Below are 21270 nucleotides of genomic sequence, written 5' to 3' on the forward strand. Positions count from 1 at the left end.
ATTACTTTGCATTAGGACCACGAGTGATGAATACCGGGTTAAACAGCCCGAATCGCTCGCCGATTCACCAAACTGCCCGAAAAATAAATATATATATATATATATATATCCCCTGCAACTATGTATTTTATGCAATACTTCGAACTTTTTTTTTACAACGTTCGCTCATACATTATATTTTACTTTGTATGCAAGTACAAACAATAGTGGGAAGTTAACAAAATATAAGCAGGGATGTATATTTTATTTGAAAAAATTGAACCCGTTATTATAAAGAATAGAAGAAAAATATAAATTACTTTTTTCGCAAAAATTTTCTCTTTTGCTCTCTCGCAATAATATAATATTAAAAGCATCGTACAAAGAGGTCATTTTCTAAGGTACAGTTTGATTGTATTAATTTAATAAATGTTTAAAAAATATCAAATAAGCATATACTTTCTTACTTCTTTTCTCGGACTTTGTTAGAATTTAAAAATGACATTTTACAGCACGATAGCCATAGCCAGAGGTATCTCGACGTTAACGAGATCATATGTTAATGTCTTCCCGTAACTTTCTAAGTATGTGCAAGAAAGTATATGCGCGTTGGACTGCGAAAAGTTATATTCACCCTGAAAGTTTGCGCAGCAGGAACAGCGGTTATGAGAAAAAAGATTGCGAAAAAGAGTTACAAAGGCCTCGGCCGGCGTGCAGCAAAGCTGTGAACTAGGTTGCTCTAAAAACGCGAGGCGACGCGACGTCGCGTCACACGGATAAATGAGGAATGAACTCCGAACTGCAAGCCCCGGCAAGTGCATTAGTAAAGAGAACATCGCGAATTAATGCCTCGTCGACGCAGTTTACGTAACTATTCGATTTCGAATCGTGCGCGATCGTCGAATATACGCGCGTACGAAAATTTATCAATGTCAGCGAAAATCGGTCGCGATAGAATACAGAAAAAAAAAGATAATCGGGGACCTCGCGATAATCAAACGAGCGATTTACTTTCGCAATGATAAATTTGTTTGTCGCTGCTTTCGCCCCATCAAGTCCCCTCGCAACGGCAAAATTTAATCGCGAGAACCTGTTGACGTATAATCGAGCGTTAAAGCCTCCATCGAGTTTTGCATAATTTATCTAATAAGCGGATTAGTCGGTTAATCGATTTTTTTTTTTTTCTAAAAACGCTGACGCCATTGACAAGACTATTTGTGAAAAGTTCGAGCAAAATAATTTACGGTACTTTGTGATTTTATATTCTTTTATAACTTATGTTTTGTCTTTAATCTGCTCATGAGCAAGCGTCCGTCAAAATCATGCATAATTGAATTAGTAAAGAAATAAATAATATTAACATAATAATATAATATTATTGTGTGTTGCAAGAACGTTGTAAATTGACTGTAAAACGAATCTTTGAGAATAAATCTCACTGAATATTAAGAAATGATTCTTGCGATTTTGCGAGATAAATAAAATGCCGGAAAATACAAACGGGAAAATGGGAAAAATGTGCAAATCTCCCAAAAAGTATCACGCTTGAGAAAAAATACAAAAAAAATTTTTTTTGAAATCAATCGATAAAAATAAATGCATTCTCCAACAATATCGGAATACAAATAAATGTCCCATAAGGTGAGAATAATCTTTAAAATCAAAATCGTTAGACGTTCGAGATGTTTAACAGACTCGCGATTACATCATGGCAAAATGCTAAATTCCCCAACTCGGGCGTTGTTATTACAACGACGAGCTCTTGATAAGGAAACTTGGGAAACTTACCGCGCGATCGCCAAGATTGCGCACTCTACAGTGCAGGTAAGCGGATTGGCCGACGGTAGTTGTGGTCTCCCTCTTTGTTGTGTTGTCGAAGTAAGGCTGACTAAAGGGTTGCTCCCAATAAGAGGACGGATGGTGCTCCACCACCGCTCTCCCGTTCTTGGCCGCGCATTCTGCTAAAAACAATAAGGCTCGTTAATAAGATTTATTTATCGTCGCTATTAATGAAATCTTGTCGCGCAGCATTGGCGTTGAAGTAAAACTTAAAAGCCTCGAGTAATAAAGTCTCTTAAAAATTGAAGGTAACAAAATATAGCTAATTAATCGACATTCAATATCAAGATAAAAGAGAAAATTCATATTATATTATTTTTGTATTTATTCGTTAAAGAATAAATGGGAAAAAACTCGTAAATAAATAAATAAGAAAAAACTCTTAAATAAATAAATTAGAAAATTTGATAGTGGAAATTATTAAATCGTATAATAGATAGCTTAATAATATCATATCGATGGTCGTTTAAAATTTGTATCAATCTGATTTCCATGCGATAATGTGAAAAATTGAGAGTCCGATAAGAAAAAAATATAGCAAAAAAGGAATTTTATCGACAACTGACCGAAGCGTTATTAGCTTCTCGTATAAAATCTCGCTTGTGTCGCTCTTTCATAAGGAAATCGATTCTTCTCGCTCGACGAAACGTCGTGAGAACGTGAGTTCCCATTACCGGAACAAATTCGGGTTTATCAGACTGAGTTTAAAGCTGAACCTGCATTGAAACAGGACGAATACAGAAATTCAGATCCGGGACGCTGTTTGAGATGTCGATTGCCGCGAACGGACGAACGAACTCTAATAGAACACCCTTCGGGAATTCTATTTCGTCCCTGGTATGTTACGCGAAGGTACATTCTTGCACGTGTGTGAAGTTTGCATCTCAAGTGTTAGCATCTCACAAATAAACTTCATATTAATTAGCATCCAGCATAGTTCCATAGTTCTTGATAGGTTTTAACAATAGTTCCGTCTAATTTACTATTAAAATCGTATTTTTAAGAAATGAGATGCTAACTTCCGGTAACATCTGATAGCATCTCATCGTATTTCGAATATTTGATCATGGGGGAGTAGGATTCCGTGGAGTTTTACAGCCTAGACACATTCTGTCAATAGTTCTGACGATTAAATTCTGTAGAAAGTAATTTATCGTCACAAAACCCATCTAATCCGCGCTACTGGCACCTTACTTTCAAAAATCGGAAGTTTTATTAACAGTTCTATTTGCATCCCGAAGAGTTCTATCGATAAGTATTAAGGCCCGAAGCTGTAAAACCAAAAATGAAAAAGTTCTGGCCACTTTTAGTTATACGCTCTTAAAAAATTTCTAAGTCCCGAGGGGTTGATATTTTTTTCTAATTTTCGAAGTTCGAATGGTAGTTCTATTTGCATCCCGAAGAGTTCTATCGATAAGTATTAAGGCCCGAAGCTGTAAAACCAAAAATGAAAAAGTTCTGGCCACTTTTAGTTATACGCTCTTAAAAAATTTCTAAGTCCCGAGGGGTTGATATTTTTTTCTAATTTTCGAAGTTCCAATGGTAGTTCTATTTGCATCCCGAAGAGTTCTATCGATAAGTATTAAGGCCCGAAGCTGTAAAACCAAAAATGAACAAGTTCTGGCCACTTTTAGTTATACGCTCTTAAAAAATATCTAAGACCCGAGGGGTTGATATTTTTTTCTAATTTTCGAAGTTCCAATGGTAGTTCTATTTGCATCCCGAAGAGTTCTATCGATAAGTATTAAGGCCCGAAGCTGTAAAACCAAAAATGAACAAGTTCTGGCCACTTTTAGTTATACGCTCTTAAAAAATATCTAAGACCCGAGGGGTTGATATTTTTTTCTAATTTTCGAAGTTCCAATGGTAGTTCTATTTGCATCCCGAAGAGTTCTATCGATAAGTATTAAGGCCCGAAGCTGTAAAACCAAAAATGAACAAGTTCTGGCCACTTTTAGTTATACGCTCTTAAAAAATATCTAAGACCCGAGGGGTTGATATTTTTTTCTAATTTTCGAAGTTCCAATGGTAGTTCTATTTGCATCCCGAAGAGTTCTATCGATAAGTATTAAGGCCCGAAGCTGTAAAACCAAAAATGAACAAGTTCTGGCCACTTTTAGTTATACGCTCTTAAAAAATATCTAAGACCCGAGGGGTTGATATTTTTTTCTAATTTTCGAAGTTCCAATGGTAGTTCTATTTGCATCCCGAAGAGTTCTATCGATAAGTATTAAGGCCCGAAGCTGTAAAACCAAAAATGAACAAGTTCTGGCCACTTTTAGTTATACGCTCTTAAAAAATATCTAAGACCCGAGGGGTTGATATTTTTTTCTAATTTTCGAAGTTCCAATGGTAGTTCTATTTGCATCCCGAAGAGTTCTATCGATAAGTATTAAGGCCCGAAGCTGTAAAACCAAAAATGAACAAGTTCTGGCCACTTTTAGTTATACGCTCTTAAAAAATATCTAAGACCCGAGGGGTTGATATTTTTTTCTAATTTTCGAAGTTCCAATGGTAGTTCTATTTGCATCCCGAAGAGTTCTATCGATAAGTATTAAGGCCCGAAGCTGTAAAACCAAAAATGAAAAAGTTCTGGCCACTTTTAGTTATACGCTCTTAAAAAATATCTAAGACCCGAGGGGTTGATATTTTTTTCTAATTTTCGAAGTTCCAATGGTAGTTCTATTTGCATCCCGAAGAGTTCTATCGATAAGTATTAAGGCCCGAAGCTGTAAAACCAAAAATGAAAAAGTTCTGGCCACTTTTAGTTATACGCTCTTAAAAAATATCTAAGACCCGAGGGGTTGATATTTTTTTCTAATTTTCGAAGTTCCAATGATAGTTCTATTTGCATCCCGAAGAGTTCTATCGATAAGTATTAAGGCCCGAAGCTGTAAAACCAAAAATAAAAAAGTTCTGGCCACTTTTAGTTATACGCTCTTAAAAAATTTAGCACCGGGCCCAAGTGGCCAGAACTTGTTCATTTTTGGTTTTACAGCTTCGGGCCTTAATACTTATCGATAGAACTCTTCGGGATGCAAATAGAACTACCATTAGAACTTCGAAAATTAGAAAAAAATATCAACCCCTCGGGACTTAGAAATTTTTTAAGAGCGTATAACTAAAAGTGGCCAGAACTTTTTCATTTTTGGTTTTACAGCTTCGGGCCTTAATACTTATCGATAGAACTCTTCGGGATGCAAATAGAACTACCATTAGAACTTCGAAAATTAGAAAAAAATATCAACCCCTCGGGACTTAGAAATTTTTTAAGAGCGTATAACTAAAAGTGGCCAGAACTTTTTCATTTTTGGTTTTACAGCTTCGGGCCTTAATACTTATCGATAGAACTCTTCGGGATGCAAATAGAACTACCATTAGAACTTCGAAAATTAGAAAAAAATATCAACCCCTCGGGACTTAGAAATTTTTTAAGAGCGTATAACTAAAAGTGGCCAGAACTTTTTCATTTTTGGTTTTACAGCTTCGGGCCTTAATACTTATCGATAGAACTCTTCGGGATGCAAATAGAACTACCATTGGAACTTCGAAAATTAGAAAAAAATATCAACCCCTCGGGACTTAGAAATTTTTTAAGAGCGTATAACTAAAAGTGGCTAGAACTTTTTCATTTTTGGTTTTACAGCTTCGGGCCTTAATACTTATCGATAGAACTCTTCGGGATGCAAATAGAACTGTTAATAAAACTTCCGATTTTTGAAAGTAAGGTGCCAGTAGCGCGGATTAGATGGGTTTTGTGACGATAAATTACTTTCTACAGAATTTAATCGTCAGAACTATTGACAGAATGTGTCTAGGCTGTAAAACTCCACGGAATCCTACTCCCCCATGATCAAATATTCGAAATACGATGAGATGCTATCAGATGTTACCGGAAGTTAGCATCTCATTTCTTAAAAATACGATTTTAATAGTAAATTAGACGGAACTATTGTTAAAACCTATCAAGAACTATGGAACTATGCTGGATGCTAGTTAATATGAAGTTTATTTGTGAGATGCTAACATTTGAGATGCAAACTTCACACACGTCATTCTTGCGATGAAATTTCTGCCGGAACGAAAATCCGATCGATGCCTGGGAATTGCTAGATTTTCAGGCAGACTTGATCACATCGTTCATTAGGCAAGTTACGCGAACACATGAAAAGAACTTTCATTCCTAATATCTTTCAACGCAATTTTTTTATTCTTATGCAATTTTATTACTTTTTATGTCGCGCGCAAAATAGTCTCGACTATAATCTCTTGCTTTTCTACATGTATTTCTCAAATGTCGCATTTAAAGTCGAATATAAATAAATTGAATATCGACGGGAATAAAATGAATGCAAAAAGAAAAAGAAAAAAAAATAATGATAAGAATAAGATATTGTATAAAGAGAATGCGAAAAGATATAATAAAGAAAAATTATTTGGTATACTATACAATATCGTCATCTCATTAAAAATATTTAATAGACTTTGAGACACGGCGTTTTACAGCGTCCTTCCAAAGTACGGTTGTTTTTCAAAGTAACGATCTACCGGTGTGGCGTAAAATTCCCTGCAACACTCTGTCATCAATTTTTTTCAGCCCACACTCTCATCTCTCCAACCGCTCGTCTCACTGATTACTTTATTCCGAGAAGACGATACTCTTGGTAACCGGCAACGTAAAAACCCTTTCGAGAAACCTTTTATGTACGTTATACGAGGTCTTAGGAAAGTGAGAAAATTTACTAAAGGATGCTACCGAAGAATCCGTATTCTCGTGTCGATACTTTATAAACACTATCTTCTGATAACGGTAATATAATATGGCAGCAATTATGGCAGTCAATTATCAATCGAATTTTTTTTATATTTAGACGTATCGCGTAATATACTCAATACTTCGATAAAGTGAAAATTAATTGTGTCAGAAATTAATGACGGTACCTTATATCAACGCTAGAAATATTTTCCATTTTCAGAAAAGGCTAAAAAATTTGTTTCCATCTTTTTCTAAGGCAATAATTCCGCTTGTATCGATACGTTTCGCGTACAATCGATCGATACATTATACAAATTAACAATCGTAAATTTCTTTCGTTTCAAAGGAAATTCGCTCGGAAATTCCCGAATGCGGAATCAAACCGCCGATATTCTCCGCGTTTGAAATACCGCGGAAAGTTGCACAATACGGGGCAAAAAGCACCCAATTCCAATCGCAGGCTGTTAATCGGGTTTTTCGCCGGATTGCAGCCGGCACGACTACTAACGTGGATGGCAAAAAACGTTTAAAAACTATAGGATGGGTCAGAGCGAACTCGGAAAGAATGAGTTTGTTAACCCCGGCTCTTCTTTCTCCACTGAAGGTTCGAGGCAAAGGAACTCCAGCAGGATGAGAAGCTTCAGGTGTTTGGTAATGGCCCGCGGGGCCAAAATCAATCATTCCTCGCTACCCTTCGTTTGTTCAATCGTGTCGTACTTTTTGTCAGTCCCGTCAGCGTTCGTTTCCGTATTAACGCGAAACTATCTCGAAAGAAATCCGGTGACGAACATCACTGATATTTTTATGCATATACCACAGCGCGCACACGCGTCGACCTACTTCGATTAACACGCTACTACTGTTCAAAAGAAGTCGCAGATATACCGTAAAAAAAATTTAATTTCAAATTCCAATTGTAAAATTTTACAATCTCGATTTGCACGCGAGCGCAACGAACAGGTTAAAGAAATTATTATTTGTTAAATAATGATTGACAATGGATACCGCTGTAAATTAATTGTCGCATACAAACGCAAAGTTTGTCCCGATATAACGTAAAGTTAATTAAAAATTTAGATAAACAATTTTCACCTTGTTTTATAAAATACACTTCATTTACAGTATAATTAAATAGTAGGAATGAAATTTTTTCTCTCTCGGACGGTTTTTCTTTGATTTTCGCTAGAGATGCAGCGACTCAAATGCAAAAACTTGAGGTCTCCCAAAGTTACATTTCAACTATTTTCTTATCATTTCATTTCCAACGAAACTGGCGCAGCAAATCCACTGAAGAAAAGAAATCTAAAGAACAGAAAACTAAACCGCGACGTATAATACAAAGGGCTTTTGGTCGTCTCGATGTATTCGCTCAAAGAATTTTGCAATCACTTATCAAAGATGCTCAAGATAGTACAACGATATCGTAAAAACAAAAATGAAGTTTTACTAAAAATCAGCGGTGTTGTTATTATGTATTTAAAAAAAATGTGATATAGAGACAAAGAACAGAGTCTTGGTCGCGAGGTAAATTTGTTTGTTTAGTTGCTCAAGACAAACGCGACCCTCATTCGAATATGTTTGTTAGCTACGGAATGCAATCCTTTCGGAGAGATTACGAAGCGAGGAACGCGGAGAATGTCGTCAAGATGTCCGCTTTTCGTGAAAGTAACGCAACACTCCTCGTTGAAATCCAAGTAGCTTATGTTCCCGGCCTCTCAGCTTCTTCAGTCGTCGCGTGAGGAACTCGAACGAAACGATGTGTCTTCGGATTCAGGACGCGTCTGCTCAAAAGACACGCACGAAATTTTCTTCAAGAAATCCAGAAAAGATCGAGAGAAAAGTTTCTATTTAAGAATGTGAAGAGGATTCGCTTCTGCTCTCATCCACGTTTTTCTAGACCAAACAAGGTTCCGCTGCCACCTTGGTTCTATCGAGTCATCTTTCGACCGAAAATAGCCCCAGGACGTGCAATCGAATATATATAATAACAAAGAATGGTAGTTTGGAAAAACTATGAAATAATTATTTCACGTTATAAAAATAGTATTCTTTCGATATAGTAATTTATCCGATGTAATATATTAAATTCATCGTTGGTATCGCTAGTTCATAAAACTCGCTCAATTCCACGATATTAATCCGGATAAGTTATTTAATAACATTGTGGTTGTGGGAAACCACTATGCTTTCGAAGATATCGATTAATTTTATCAATATAATGGCGTATCTATCGGATAATAATATAGGATACCAATTGTCATCGTTAATGGAAAAATTAAGAGTGAATTGAATTTTAACTTCATATAATATATAACAATAAAATTTTTAAAGAGGCGAGAAAATGTAGAGTTTAAAGAAATTAAAAGTTCAAATGGACTAAAATAACTTTCAATATCGTTTCTAATATTATCACATTAAATAGTATCATTGTATAAAGATTTAAAAATGTATGAAAAAAAGAGAAATGTTATTATATACGAAAGTCAGAAAATTATTTTTTTCTTAAAAAATGTGCGTCTTGTTTTGAGGCTAACAACATTATAAAATGTTGAACACGATAGAAACATATTTGCATTTCAGTTTACAAAATTGGAGGATATCGATAAAATTTCGCGGACGCATCTCGCGATAACGTGTCATTGAAAATGTCATCAAAATATTCGTCGTAAGTATCGAGTATAAGATGAAACCTCTCGCTAAAATATAAGTGTGCTTATGTTTTGCCCCGCACGTGATCTCCTTTCTTTTCCAACGCTACTCTCGTATACGTAAAAGCGGAGCTTTTCTTCGACCCACCGTGCGGCAAGCATGCTTTTTTCTTCCCCTTTTTCTCATTTTATTACATCAAGTTGCAGTATCGGAAAATTACATCGAGACCGCATCTCGCATCTTCTTTCGAATAAAAAGTATTAAATATTTTACGTCGCGCAGTTACTTTTGCAAGCGCTGCGCGCAATCGACATTGGCGAGAAGCTTGCAATCGATCTGTTTTTATTCCTTTAATATATATAAAAATAATTGTGTGACGCAATATTTAATACCTTTCGTTTAAGACACACACACATAATATATTATACATAATAAATTATATTAAATTAAATTTAAAGTTTTATTAAATTCTTTAGACGAACCGATGTTATGTTGCTCGTCGATTGTGTGTGTGTTTTTCTCTCTCTCACTTTTTTAAATATTAATTCTCTCTTCATTACAGAGGCTTTATTTATCCAAATAAATTTCAAATTTCTTTATAAATAAATTCTTATAAGTAATTATGCAGTTTCATGGAAACCTTCGTTAAAAAATTAAACTTATCTCTCTTTTAAATTTTTAATATATACTAGGATGCGAATTTACCGAGTGGCTTTAAAAAATATATGTCTGTAAATAAAGAAGTATATCTATAATTGCGAAAGCTAAGAACGAAAGGGTTAAAGGCAAAATTACAGAGCGACATTCATTAGGAAGTGAAATCAACGAAGAAATGTGAAGTAATTAAAAACGTCGTCGCAAAATAGCATAATCACGCGACGAGGACAGTTTTAAGCGCTTCATTAGCAAGGATGGATAAGGAAAACGAGAAATATCTCGACAAAAATCGTAAAACAATGCACCGAGCCTTTACTTACTATTTTGTAAACTCGCGAACGGTATAGGACGAGTTTGGCGAGAGTTTCGACGAGTTGAGAAGCAACAGCGGCCGTTTTAAAAGGAGAGTAAGAGCGTAAAGTGAAACGGTAGAGATAGATTAATTCTTTCGTTTGAGCAACGCCCGCAAATGTTTGTGGTTTCCTGAACTCGAGTAATGCGTTTCAAAGCGATTGCCAATATCCACGAATATCTAAGAACAAATTATACATAATAATGTGGATGTGTAAATCCATTCACGAGAGTATATCATTAAAAGTTATAGCTAATTTCACACTTTTTTCCCTCTGACGTAATCATCGTTGACGCGGCAATATATATATATATATATATATATATATATATATATATATATATATATATATATATATGACGATATAAGCGATGAAATATATACAATATGTAATGCAAAGTGTGAACTGTATTATTCGTATAATTAATCATTAACTTATAAATCACGTTAAAAAAGTAAATTTAGAAAACAAACTAGAGGAATAATTTATTATTTTATTTAATTAACTTTAGTCTCTCAACGAGCTTGCAATATTAAAAGACTCAACGCTAGAAAAATATAAATTTCCATCTCTCTCGCTGGTATAAGCGAATCGTCTTGATTCGTGAGAAATATTTTATCTTCCACCAATTACATCCTCTAGACGAGCAAGATTATTTGTACGAGCCAATTGTTCGATTTGTCTCGATTATACCTGCGACTTCGTCCGTCGTTGTCGTTTTCGCGTCTCAATCGATAAAAAACACCGCGAGTCAACGCGTACACAGGCGAATATTGCAAGGGAATGCGTATGCCGGTCCAGCAATCGTGATCGACATCGGCCGTAAATTTCGCGGATGGTTGAACCTGATGGTCGCCTGTTCCAGGCGTTCGTCCTCTCTCTCCGCTCCAATTCCCATATCCGTCGCGTGTCCGCGCATTTATCAGCGATTTAAGGATCGTTCCTGGCCAAAGGCAGACTTATTACGATGCAGATATTCGGACCGGTAGCGGCTAAAGTGGCTCGTCTCTCGGATCCGCTTCGGAAGCAGAACCTTGCGGGGGCAATTTTAAACGCGCGAACGCGCCATTAGAGACACGTGCCACTCGTTTACATTTGCATTAAATTCGAACGAGCCGTTAATCGGTATCGCGCGGGATTCTTCAAAGAGAGAGAGAGAGAGATCGAACATATCCTGCCGTTCATTGAATGAAGCGGGATGTTTGACTTTCCATTTAGTGTGTCTTAACTCACTATAGTATCAAATAGTCGATGCTGTAGTGAGTTAAGACTTCGTCTTGCGAATCGAGAAGGAGGGAATATTCCGAGCAAAATGTTACGCGGTTGAATTTATTCAACGAGTTAATACTCGTTAACTTGATATCACGGAACAAGAACCGCCAACGTCATCGACCCTAGAACGATAGGCGAAGAAGAAACATTAGGAGTAAGATAGTCTATCGCATCCATTTATCGAACATTAACTTAATGCGCCGTAACTTTGTAGTAGCGAGGAATGAAAGTGTTAGGAACAAGATATTTCGCCTTCATTCACGGAGTATTAACTTGGTATGAAAACAAATGTCATTCTGTAACTTGCCGAAACGCTGCAGAAAATATACATTCAATATATTGTCGAATCCTTTTAAAACACATAAATACTGTGAAAATTTTACGAACGTTTATCTAATTTTTAATAGATATATTCATACAAAGCAAATAAAAATGTGCGAATTGAAACGAATTTACGAATTAAACCGCGTATGAATATATCTATCCGTCATAGTGGGCCTGAGCGCCATCGTGGGACATTTCGCGCCATCAATTTCAAGCGCTTACATCGACGTTCTCGCTACGAACTCGAGAATAAAGTAGACCAAAGAGAAGTTAAGCTCCTTATCGCGCGAGAGCCAGAAACGTTGGTCGCGGCAGGACCGGCCTCTCCGGGCCAACGAATCCGAGATTCTTTTCCAGGACTATTCCAGGCGAGCGAATTCGGCCGAATTCATCTCTTATTGCGGCGACTGGTCGCTTCGACAGCGCGGGATATCCGCAACGGGCACTGTCGTTCGCAAACAGAGACGTCGGCAATGGGGTCGCTTTTAAGTAAGTGGCCGCGGATACGCAAACTTTCGGGCGCTTGTCGAATGGAAACGTTCGCCCCAAAACTTTTCCAATTTCTTGCGTCAAAGGGAATATCCGATAAACACGGCCGCGCCGCCGTAATTAAAAGTACGCAAAGCCGCGGGATCGCGCATCCTTTTCGAGGCGAGCGTGCGAAACCGCGATTCACTTAATCCCACAGATTAGACAGAGAGAATCCGCAACGTGGTTTCCTCGAGATGCACAACGAGACCATCTTTTCTCGTCGCTTTACGACGAAACAATTTCGATCGAACTATATCAAGAAGGAATGGCGTAACTGTGATAATCGCACGACAATTTTTAACACACACTTAAATTGAATCTGCATTCGATTAAATATTGAATCGATTCAATATTTATATCGAATAAATATGTTATCGCCCTGTCGTGTTGAAACGCAACAAGTAATTTATGAAATTATCGTCCTGTGAGATGTATGTAAAAACGACAGTAATTAGATTTGCCAATCGAAGTATTAGTTAGCTGTTATTGGTGACGTAATGTCAAAGTCGATCCTCGGCGAATTAGAGCGTCACGATAACGAAGGCGTGCAATAAATCCGCATTCGTATCTGTGTAAAGCGTTAGACAGAACAAACGCGGACAATCGGATGAAGATAGTAAATGATGCACGGGACGAATATTGTTTACGGATTTAATGGTGAGTTTTATAGTTTGATCGATGCGCGGATTAAATCGAATATGCGGATTTCATCTAAAGCGCGATCTGATACATATCGATGGCGAGTGACCAAAGTGATATTCATTATTCCCACATATGTATCCATTTTAAGTCATTTCTCGGGTTAAAACGATCGTTATATTTTGTGCTAACGCTTATTAATGTCTTGTAAATCTACACTTTATTTTATTATTATATATATATATATATATATATATATATATATATATATAATTTTGAAACAAAGAGAATATACAATAGTTACTCAGATTGTATTAGTCAAATTAATCAAATCCAAATATTGTATAAATTTGTCGTAACTTCCCAAGAATTTGTAAGAGTCATCCAAGAATTTTCATAAAATTTTCATTCATGCGAACACGCCATTATTTTTCTTAATTTCGCATATTAAATATATGGATTAACTTGCAATCTTAAATCAAAATTCTCCCAACAAGATTTGTTTCGCATCACACGTAGAAGGCGCACAGATTCGAATGTATTGTATGTTCGCAGAATACGATCGAGTCGGCGATATTAACGAGACAAACTTGAGATCGATTCATTCATAATGGGATCGATCGAATGGCGATTCTCTCGAACTTTTATCGGAACGCGACAGCGATGAAAACCAGTTTCAATGTATATACGCAATAATAAGGGTGCAAGATTTATAGCATTTTTCAGTTGTGTAATAATGCTGAGGATAAAACATGGGGGGAGGAAGAGGGGGCAGGTAGATATAATAGCTTCCATCCATATTGAGCGTACGTTTACGCTCGAGTAGACGCGTAAGCTTATGCAGAACGTTCACGTTCGCGGTAACACATTTCTAGTTTGGATCTTTGACAATAGCTAATGTCAAAAATATTGCTTTCAATAACGCGAGAGAGGATGACGAAGGACAGTGGGCCGCCCGATCGGTCCCCTACGATCGAAAGGAATTTTAATAAACGAGGTTTCGCGTCCGTGAGAGCCATACTATTCGCAATACCATTCGTCTGAGCGTAAGTAAAGATGTGTATGTGCGCGAGTTGCGTGTATGTGTGCGTGCTCCTTTGCCTTGCAAATTTCGTGGATACGGCCGCGCCCTCGTTACACGAATTGTACGTCACGAGCTCGCATCAGAGTCGCAAACGATGTTGCCGCGCTCAAAATTATGTGTATATTATTGCGTGGCGAAGAATGAAGATTATTTTTTTCCGCGCGTAATGATATACGATTAGAAAAAGTCCGAAGTCACGCATGTGGTATTCAAAAATTTATGTGGAGAAAAGTTTTTTTTTTTTTAAAAGATAATTTTTTGATATTAAATCGTGTATGTCTCGTATTGTAAAGGAGATACAAAATAATATTTAAAAGATACCGAGTTGTGGAAAATTGTTTCATATAAAGTAAAATGTTTCATTCCCCCTTTTTTCTTCCTCTAAGGAAAGAAAAAGAAATAGTTACTTTTGACAATAATTTCTCTTCATATCGCAGAGATCAGTGCACGGATTGCAGCGCTTTCAATAGTTGTTGACCGATGGAATTTTTCTCGGCCAAACAATGTAAATCCCAGAGTATCAAATCCTACAAAGTGCGTTGCGTGTTGCGTGTCATTAGTCGCGCTGAACACGAGAGTTTCTCGTTACCGAATCAGCGGCCTCTAATCTTTGTGACGCGAAAAAAAGCGTGTCTTTGATGATCGTACATCGGATGACGCTTTGTCACTGTATGGCGTACGGGTTTTTGCACCAACAATCGGATAAGTCGCTTATCGATGTATGAAACTCGCCATACGTCTCGATTGCGATCAAACTAACAGCGTTTTTATCGAAAATCCGTAAAAGCTTCATTAATTCTGAGTACGTCTTTTTTTTTTTTAAGCGAAGCTTGATTACTGTTGCGCGCGACGAGATCGCGAAGCAACAATATAAATGGTATTTTCTCAACGTAATTGTATTTGCAATAATTAATCATCTCAGTATACATTATTATAAAAATATATCGAATCGATATTTTATTGAAAAATCGTCATATTAAAAAAAAAATCTAATTCAATCGCGTCTTATAATTATAACTGCTCTAATTATCTGGCTATTTCTTGTAAACGTTCAATAAAAAATTTAAAAATATCGACAGTTCTAGGTCAACGTGAAATGAGAAATGTACAGCCACATTTAGCGCTGCAGCAGAGCATGCGGCAAGATTGCGAGGCATTGTGCCGCATTGTAGCAGATGTCAAATTAAAGTGATTACGATAGCGTAAAATTCCCCGTAAAATTGCCATAGCTGATATGTAACCTCGTTATTTCGATTTTACGATTGCAAAACTTTTGCATCGGTATACTTTTGGATAAGTTTGAATAAATTTCGCAAACATCTTCATATTTCTTCGTCAATCAAATTCGATAATTTAAGACCGGGGTTGGAAAAAATACAAGACACGTATAAGTGCGATATTTCGAATATAAGCCAACTATGACGACCAATTATTAATCCAGCTATATAGGACGGGTTTTTTTTTTTTTTTTTTTAACGGATCGAAAGGCGTGGTCGGGAATTGCCGTGGCAAAGTGCCCTGGGTCATGTCTATCGGGGCAAAGCAATTTCGTCGATTCGTGGCACGAAGAGAGTAGATGGAAGAAGAGGCCGAGTGATGGAAAGATGCGGGAAAGAGAGCGTGAGAGAGAGAGAGAGAGAGAGAGAGTTGGGGGCGCGAGGAGAACAGAGGCGAACGATATAGAAACGAGAACTGTCACGGACAAACCTTCGGTCAATTATAAGTTGCTTCGGGACGTGTCTCGCTTACGAAAGGCATATTCTTAAACCGAGGCGCAGATAAGGATACTCGCTACACATAGAAATGCAAGAGATTGTACGAGGATGAGTACGATTATGCAAACGTTAGATGCAGTTGTAACGATGCAAATTCTTCTCTCCGTCTCAAGAATAAAAAATCTCGTAAATGTATACTTTAACCCTTATATTACAAAGAGCTTTTATTTTAGTATCCTAAGAAAATGGAAAACGGTAGTCCCTATAATTATAATTAAAATTACTCGTTATAATATTATATTTTAAAATATTTTAATAAATAAAAAAATGACATAAATAGTCACATACATCATAATTTATAATAATTTTATAATAATAGATGAAATAGATTGTATATGATATAACTTGATATATATAAAAAGTTATATACTGAACGTACAGAAGTAAAGAGAGAATTAATACTAATACCTTCTAAGCATTTTTAGGAAGAAAGAACTGAAGAAGCAAACAAAAAGTTTCGAAAGTTCGAAAGTCCGATGATAACATCTCTATCTATAGATGTCATAATCACGCTTTGCCATACAGCGAGAGAGAAAAGCAGCGATTTTTCTCTTCATAATACCATTCCGGAAAATCTAAGTAAATAACGTGGACGAGTCTTCTTTTTCTACAGATAAGCGATTAACGTAAACGCGATTTTATCTCTAAACTCGATGCCGAGCTATATAAAGATATAATGCTACCGATCTATCGGATCGCCGAATAATCGCACCGAACATGGATTTTCTCTACAAACTTCATCGACACCCTCTGTTTCTCTCTTCTTACTTAATATTTCCTCACAACGAAACAGCGAATTTAAGATCGAAAGAAGAGAGCGAGTCTTTTTAAAGAACGCTTCATCGTAAGGATTCTCTTGATATTTTCTAGAGAGTAGAAACTCCATGTAGACGCCTGCCTTACATATTCAGCATCTTGTGAGAATCCTCTATGGAATAGGATTTGAAAAGATCAGCAGAATAATTGGATTTATCCTTATTTCTAAAATGATATAAAATGTGTGATAAAGATTATAAATATAATTATAAATTTTAGTCGCGCGTGCAAGATAAACTCTCATGAAACTGTTCTCCCAATATTTTTATCATAACGTAAAGTTGATCTCAACGTCATTATCCTAATTTTTATCACTAATTAATCTGTAGAACTTTTGACAGCGAGCATTGAATGGTACCAATTGACTTTACGAAAGTTCGATAATCAAAGTTACGATAAATGACCTTTCAACCAGACAAGAACCAACTTCCTCGTCAACTGTCATTATAATATAAAAATTATCGACTCTAAAGTCTTCGCTAAATTTCATTAAAAGTAAATTAAAATGTAAAGTAGCCCGATTGAAGCGTTACAGCAGTCGGAAGGTAATTTGGCAAAATGTACTTTCAAGAAATCGGGAAAGAATATTATTTTCCTCGATATTCCTTTCGTTTCACCAATCTATCAATATCGCTATACGACTTCTCGATGGAGACCACGGAATGAATCGAGAGATAATATAGATACGTATATCGTCGCAACTAGGTTATCTCTTTGACCATCGATAGATTCCTCAGGGTACCAGCGCAATCTTTTCACATTCTTTGCGATAGATATCGTTTTTTCGATACGGTTAACTGAATATATTCATGTTGCAATTGTTTACTTGATATCAGAATCGATACAGATTTCGCTCTAATTATTACAACAATATTATGTTTATGCTGCACTGCAATTATCTCCGCGCTTACTATTACGATACAATAATATATGTATAGTTTATCGAGAGATTTTACAAAGCTGTTTGCGTCATCGTCGCCAAAGACAACGTGTGAAAGGATCGATACGATTGCCAAACGCGAGAATAGGAATCGTCGGAGAGCGTTGATGCTGACAGCAACATTCGCGTGTTCGCGTTCGAAGTCAATTATGCAAATCGCTCAATCTCAGGAGTCGATGCAAAAATCAAGGGAAGGAGTGGATTCTTCAGTCGCTCGCGTGAAACTCTCGTCGCGACGCCACGTCGCAACGAAGACGCGACGTGTAAATCGATGTTCCGTCAGCGCAAGCGGGAAAACGGCGGTTTTACGACGTTGCAGCCGTTTCCCTCACTATCTATCCGGGCTCCTTGGTTACATATTTTTTCCTCTCTCTGTATGGACTTTACCAACGCAGCAGAACAAACTGTAAACGCGAGGTAAACGTCCGCGCGAAATACCTCGATTATGTCTCGCGTACAGCGTTATTTCATTACCTTGCGCTTGTAAAACTCTGATTAAAACTCCGACGACGCTAACTCGACATCACGATCGTGCACAGGTAATGCCGTAGTTGATGCTGCACGATGCGAAGTGTTTCAACGATTCGATGCCGAGCCAGCAATCTGGTTGGCAAGTATCCAGCTAGGCCCTCGAGATGCGCGCTTACTAAACGCGAATAAAATAAACTATTGACAAGTGTAGATTAGCAATAAGATACCGATGTCCGTGTTCTCAAATTGATTTATACAATAAAATAGCCATCGATAATGTTGACGGACTATAGATTGTAGGAATTGTTTTATTAAAATATTTGCAAAGATATTTCTTCAGAAAAGAAAGTTTTTAATGAGACGTGATGTATCAAAGATCCGCTTAGAATATTTAAATTTAATTAAACGATACTATTACTCAGAGATATCATTTCTCTTACGCTTTCAAGATTCAATCACAGCGTTGAAACATTAGAGAGAAAACGTTTCGCTGATTTCGTGACAGACTAATTGCAGCGGCACAAAGAGAAACATTTTGGAAACACGATATAGAGCGTAGTAATTTGACATAACACCTAGTCGTTAACGAGCGGTCACAATAGAGACAAATTAGCGCAGGAATACGATATTTCGTTAAAAGTTAACTAACTCTTTTCTCCTTTTTTCACTTGACATATCCGTCACTCGTCTCGAATAGCAAACGAGTAGTTTCGCTCGCAAGTTAAACGAAAAAAATACAGTTACATTTGACATGTATTGACTACTGTGCTTGGCTATTTCGAGTACCTTTCTCACAAATATTTTTCAGCGCGGTCATGATATAGAATTGATGTTGTCTGAAATTTATTTTCCGAACGTATTTGATTATTTTGATAGAGTACGCCCCATTGTCAGAATAATAAGTACTTGCGAGAGAGAGAGAGAGAGAGAGAGAGAGAGAGAGAGAGAGAGAGAAAGAGTCGAGTACCTTCAAAGACTTTTAATTATATTTGTAAAACTCTATTTAGTGATTAATAAAAAGCTTCTCACCTTCGATTAAAGACCATCACTATTCTGTCGCGTAACGACATTAATCTGTATAAGAGAGTGTGCTCTAAAAGGTTCTAAGAAATAAGAATTAAGTGCAAAAATGCATCCCAAGATGGTGAAAAATAATGGCGCGAATCCGCAAAAAACTTCATTTACACCAAACTAACGGGACTTTCGCCTTCTTCTAGGATTCGTCGAACCGATTCTTATCCCTTTGACGGAGATGGCGAATATGCGATTGTAAGCCGTTTCTAATTAGGGAAGGACCGGATTACGCTCTGCGAAGCGTCATCATACGGAGTGTGAATGCGGCCAGTAATAAGACGCGCATGACTGGCCCGCAAGAGCAATCCCATCTTGCGTAAATGTAATTACCAGGATATATCCTCGTGCGAGAAGGAGCCCTTTAAAGGATCCTAAAGGTCTTACAGACGACGTCGCGCGGCCGAGAGAAACTGCACCGTCGCTGCTGAGGATTGGCGTGTCTCTCTGGTTCGCCACTGAGCAAATAAAATGTCGATCGCACAGACGAGGAACGGCGAGCGCAAACCTTTTCTCGGGAGAAAGGGAGAATTGCATGTAGTACACCGTGGCACATACCGTGCATACGCTTCCCTCGCGAGACTACGATAGGTGTTAAAGCCGGCTCGAATATTCCCTTATCGCGATCGTTGCACGAAGAGCCAGGAGCTTATCAGTAATCGGCCCTTGTGTGGGACACGGAGTCGTGGCTGCGCGCGGAAAACGGAAGCGCGGGGCTTTCTCTGCTTTTATTCACCCTTTTTTCGCTCACGACCAGAGAAAACGGGTGAGTCATGCGTTCTCTCAACCCTCTCCACTCGTGATTTAACGTCGCGACGCCTCGGATCGCGAATGACTCCACCAACGAGTGACTTTCTCTCGGTCGTTGAACGCGAAACGTCGGAATGTAATTCTCACGCATTTAACGCGACTTTTTTATTCTCACTTTTATTCGTCGAGCATAAACGTCGGCTTCCGTAAAGTAGAGTTATTACACTAAATTAGCTTGATTTCGTGTTGACAGAATGATAGAACTGTAACTGACTTTGTAACTACATCGAGAAAATTAATCGGCGAACAAACTTTCGTAGAAAAAAAAATTAACGAAATGTGAACCTGAAAAAAAATTCGCTGCGTATAAAAGTGAATTTATGATCATCCCATATTTCTGATTACGTTAATATTGAAGCAAACGCCATTTCATTGCCATAATAAATAAGGAAATGTCAAATGAACAATTCTAGCAGATGCTAGTCGGTTTCTATTTTTCCGACCTACAAACATTTCTCAAGAGAGAAAGCCGATTCTTCTCTCGTTATTTTTCAGAAGCTGGGAAAAATCTATAACTTCTCCGCCAACAGTTGGTATCTTTTTGCAGCAAACTCCTGCACGTAAACATCCCGATGGCCCGAACACTAACAAATGTTAGTGTTTCGTTTTCGAGATTGCATTTAATCGTATTGTTGTAACATTCTTTTAATGTGCAACAATAAATTGTATTAAACTAATCAACGATTGTATTTTTTTTTCACAGAGATATAGCAAAACCAATAGAAAATTCCACTCAAGTCATTATTATAATCTATTTTTACAACATCTTATTAATGTTATATATATATATATATATATATATATATATATATAGATGAGAAATCAATTATTATTCAGAATGTGATGTTTTTAGAAACAAAATTAAGTTTTTAAAAACTAAAGTTTTAGAGAACTAAAGTGTGTCAAAATTTAAAAAAAAGTATCTACTTATAAAAATATTGATTAAAGAAATATTTGAAGAAACTTAAGAATTTTACCGAATAATTTCCTTGCGCTATTAGTTTACAGTTATAACGAGTTGCAGCATACACAGCCGTTAAAATTCAAAAGTTTGCTCATTATCCGTAAATATGTTTAATTATGTAACAAACACGCAGCTGCGCTATAAACGCACGCGAGTCGTTTGAAATAGGTCGAAAACTGGTAACGGGCGATGTAACATCAGAGGATCAGATATAAAATCCGGGGAAAAAAAAAAAAGGCAAATAATTTTGTAATTTATACACATTTGCGCTATCATACAAAATTGTACGAGATAAACCTTTTCCATATTATCTGCACAGAGTTCTTTCCTTGCCGCTAAT

General features: G+C 36.9%; 1 protein-coding gene across 3 annotated transcripts in view; it reads right to left on the reverse strand.

The window, feature by feature from the left end:
* Positions 1–21270, reverse strand: part of LOC138938924 (opioid-binding protein/cell adhesion molecule homolog) — an 85957-nt gene that overhangs the window by 21955 nt on the left and 42732 nt on the right. For 2 of the 3 annotated variants that reach the window (XM_070306328.1, XM_070306330.1), the window contains exon 3: positions 1768–1940. In XM_070306328.1, the coding sequence (XP_070162429.1) occupies positions 1768–1940 (173 nt within the window). The remainder of the gene's footprint in view (positions 1–1767; positions 1941–21270) is intronic. The other variant, XM_070306329.1, reaches the window with a different exon arrangement.

The sequence above is a fragment of the Polyergus mexicanus genome, unplaced genomic scaffold (assembly GCF_030449975.1).
Source record: "Polyergus mexicanus isolate NDT 795.1 unplaced genomic scaffold, iyPolMexi1.0 SCAF_13, whole genome shotgun sequence".
NCBI classification, from domain to species: domain Eukaryota; kingdom Metazoa; phylum Arthropoda; class Insecta; order Hymenoptera; family Formicidae; genus Polyergus; species Polyergus mexicanus.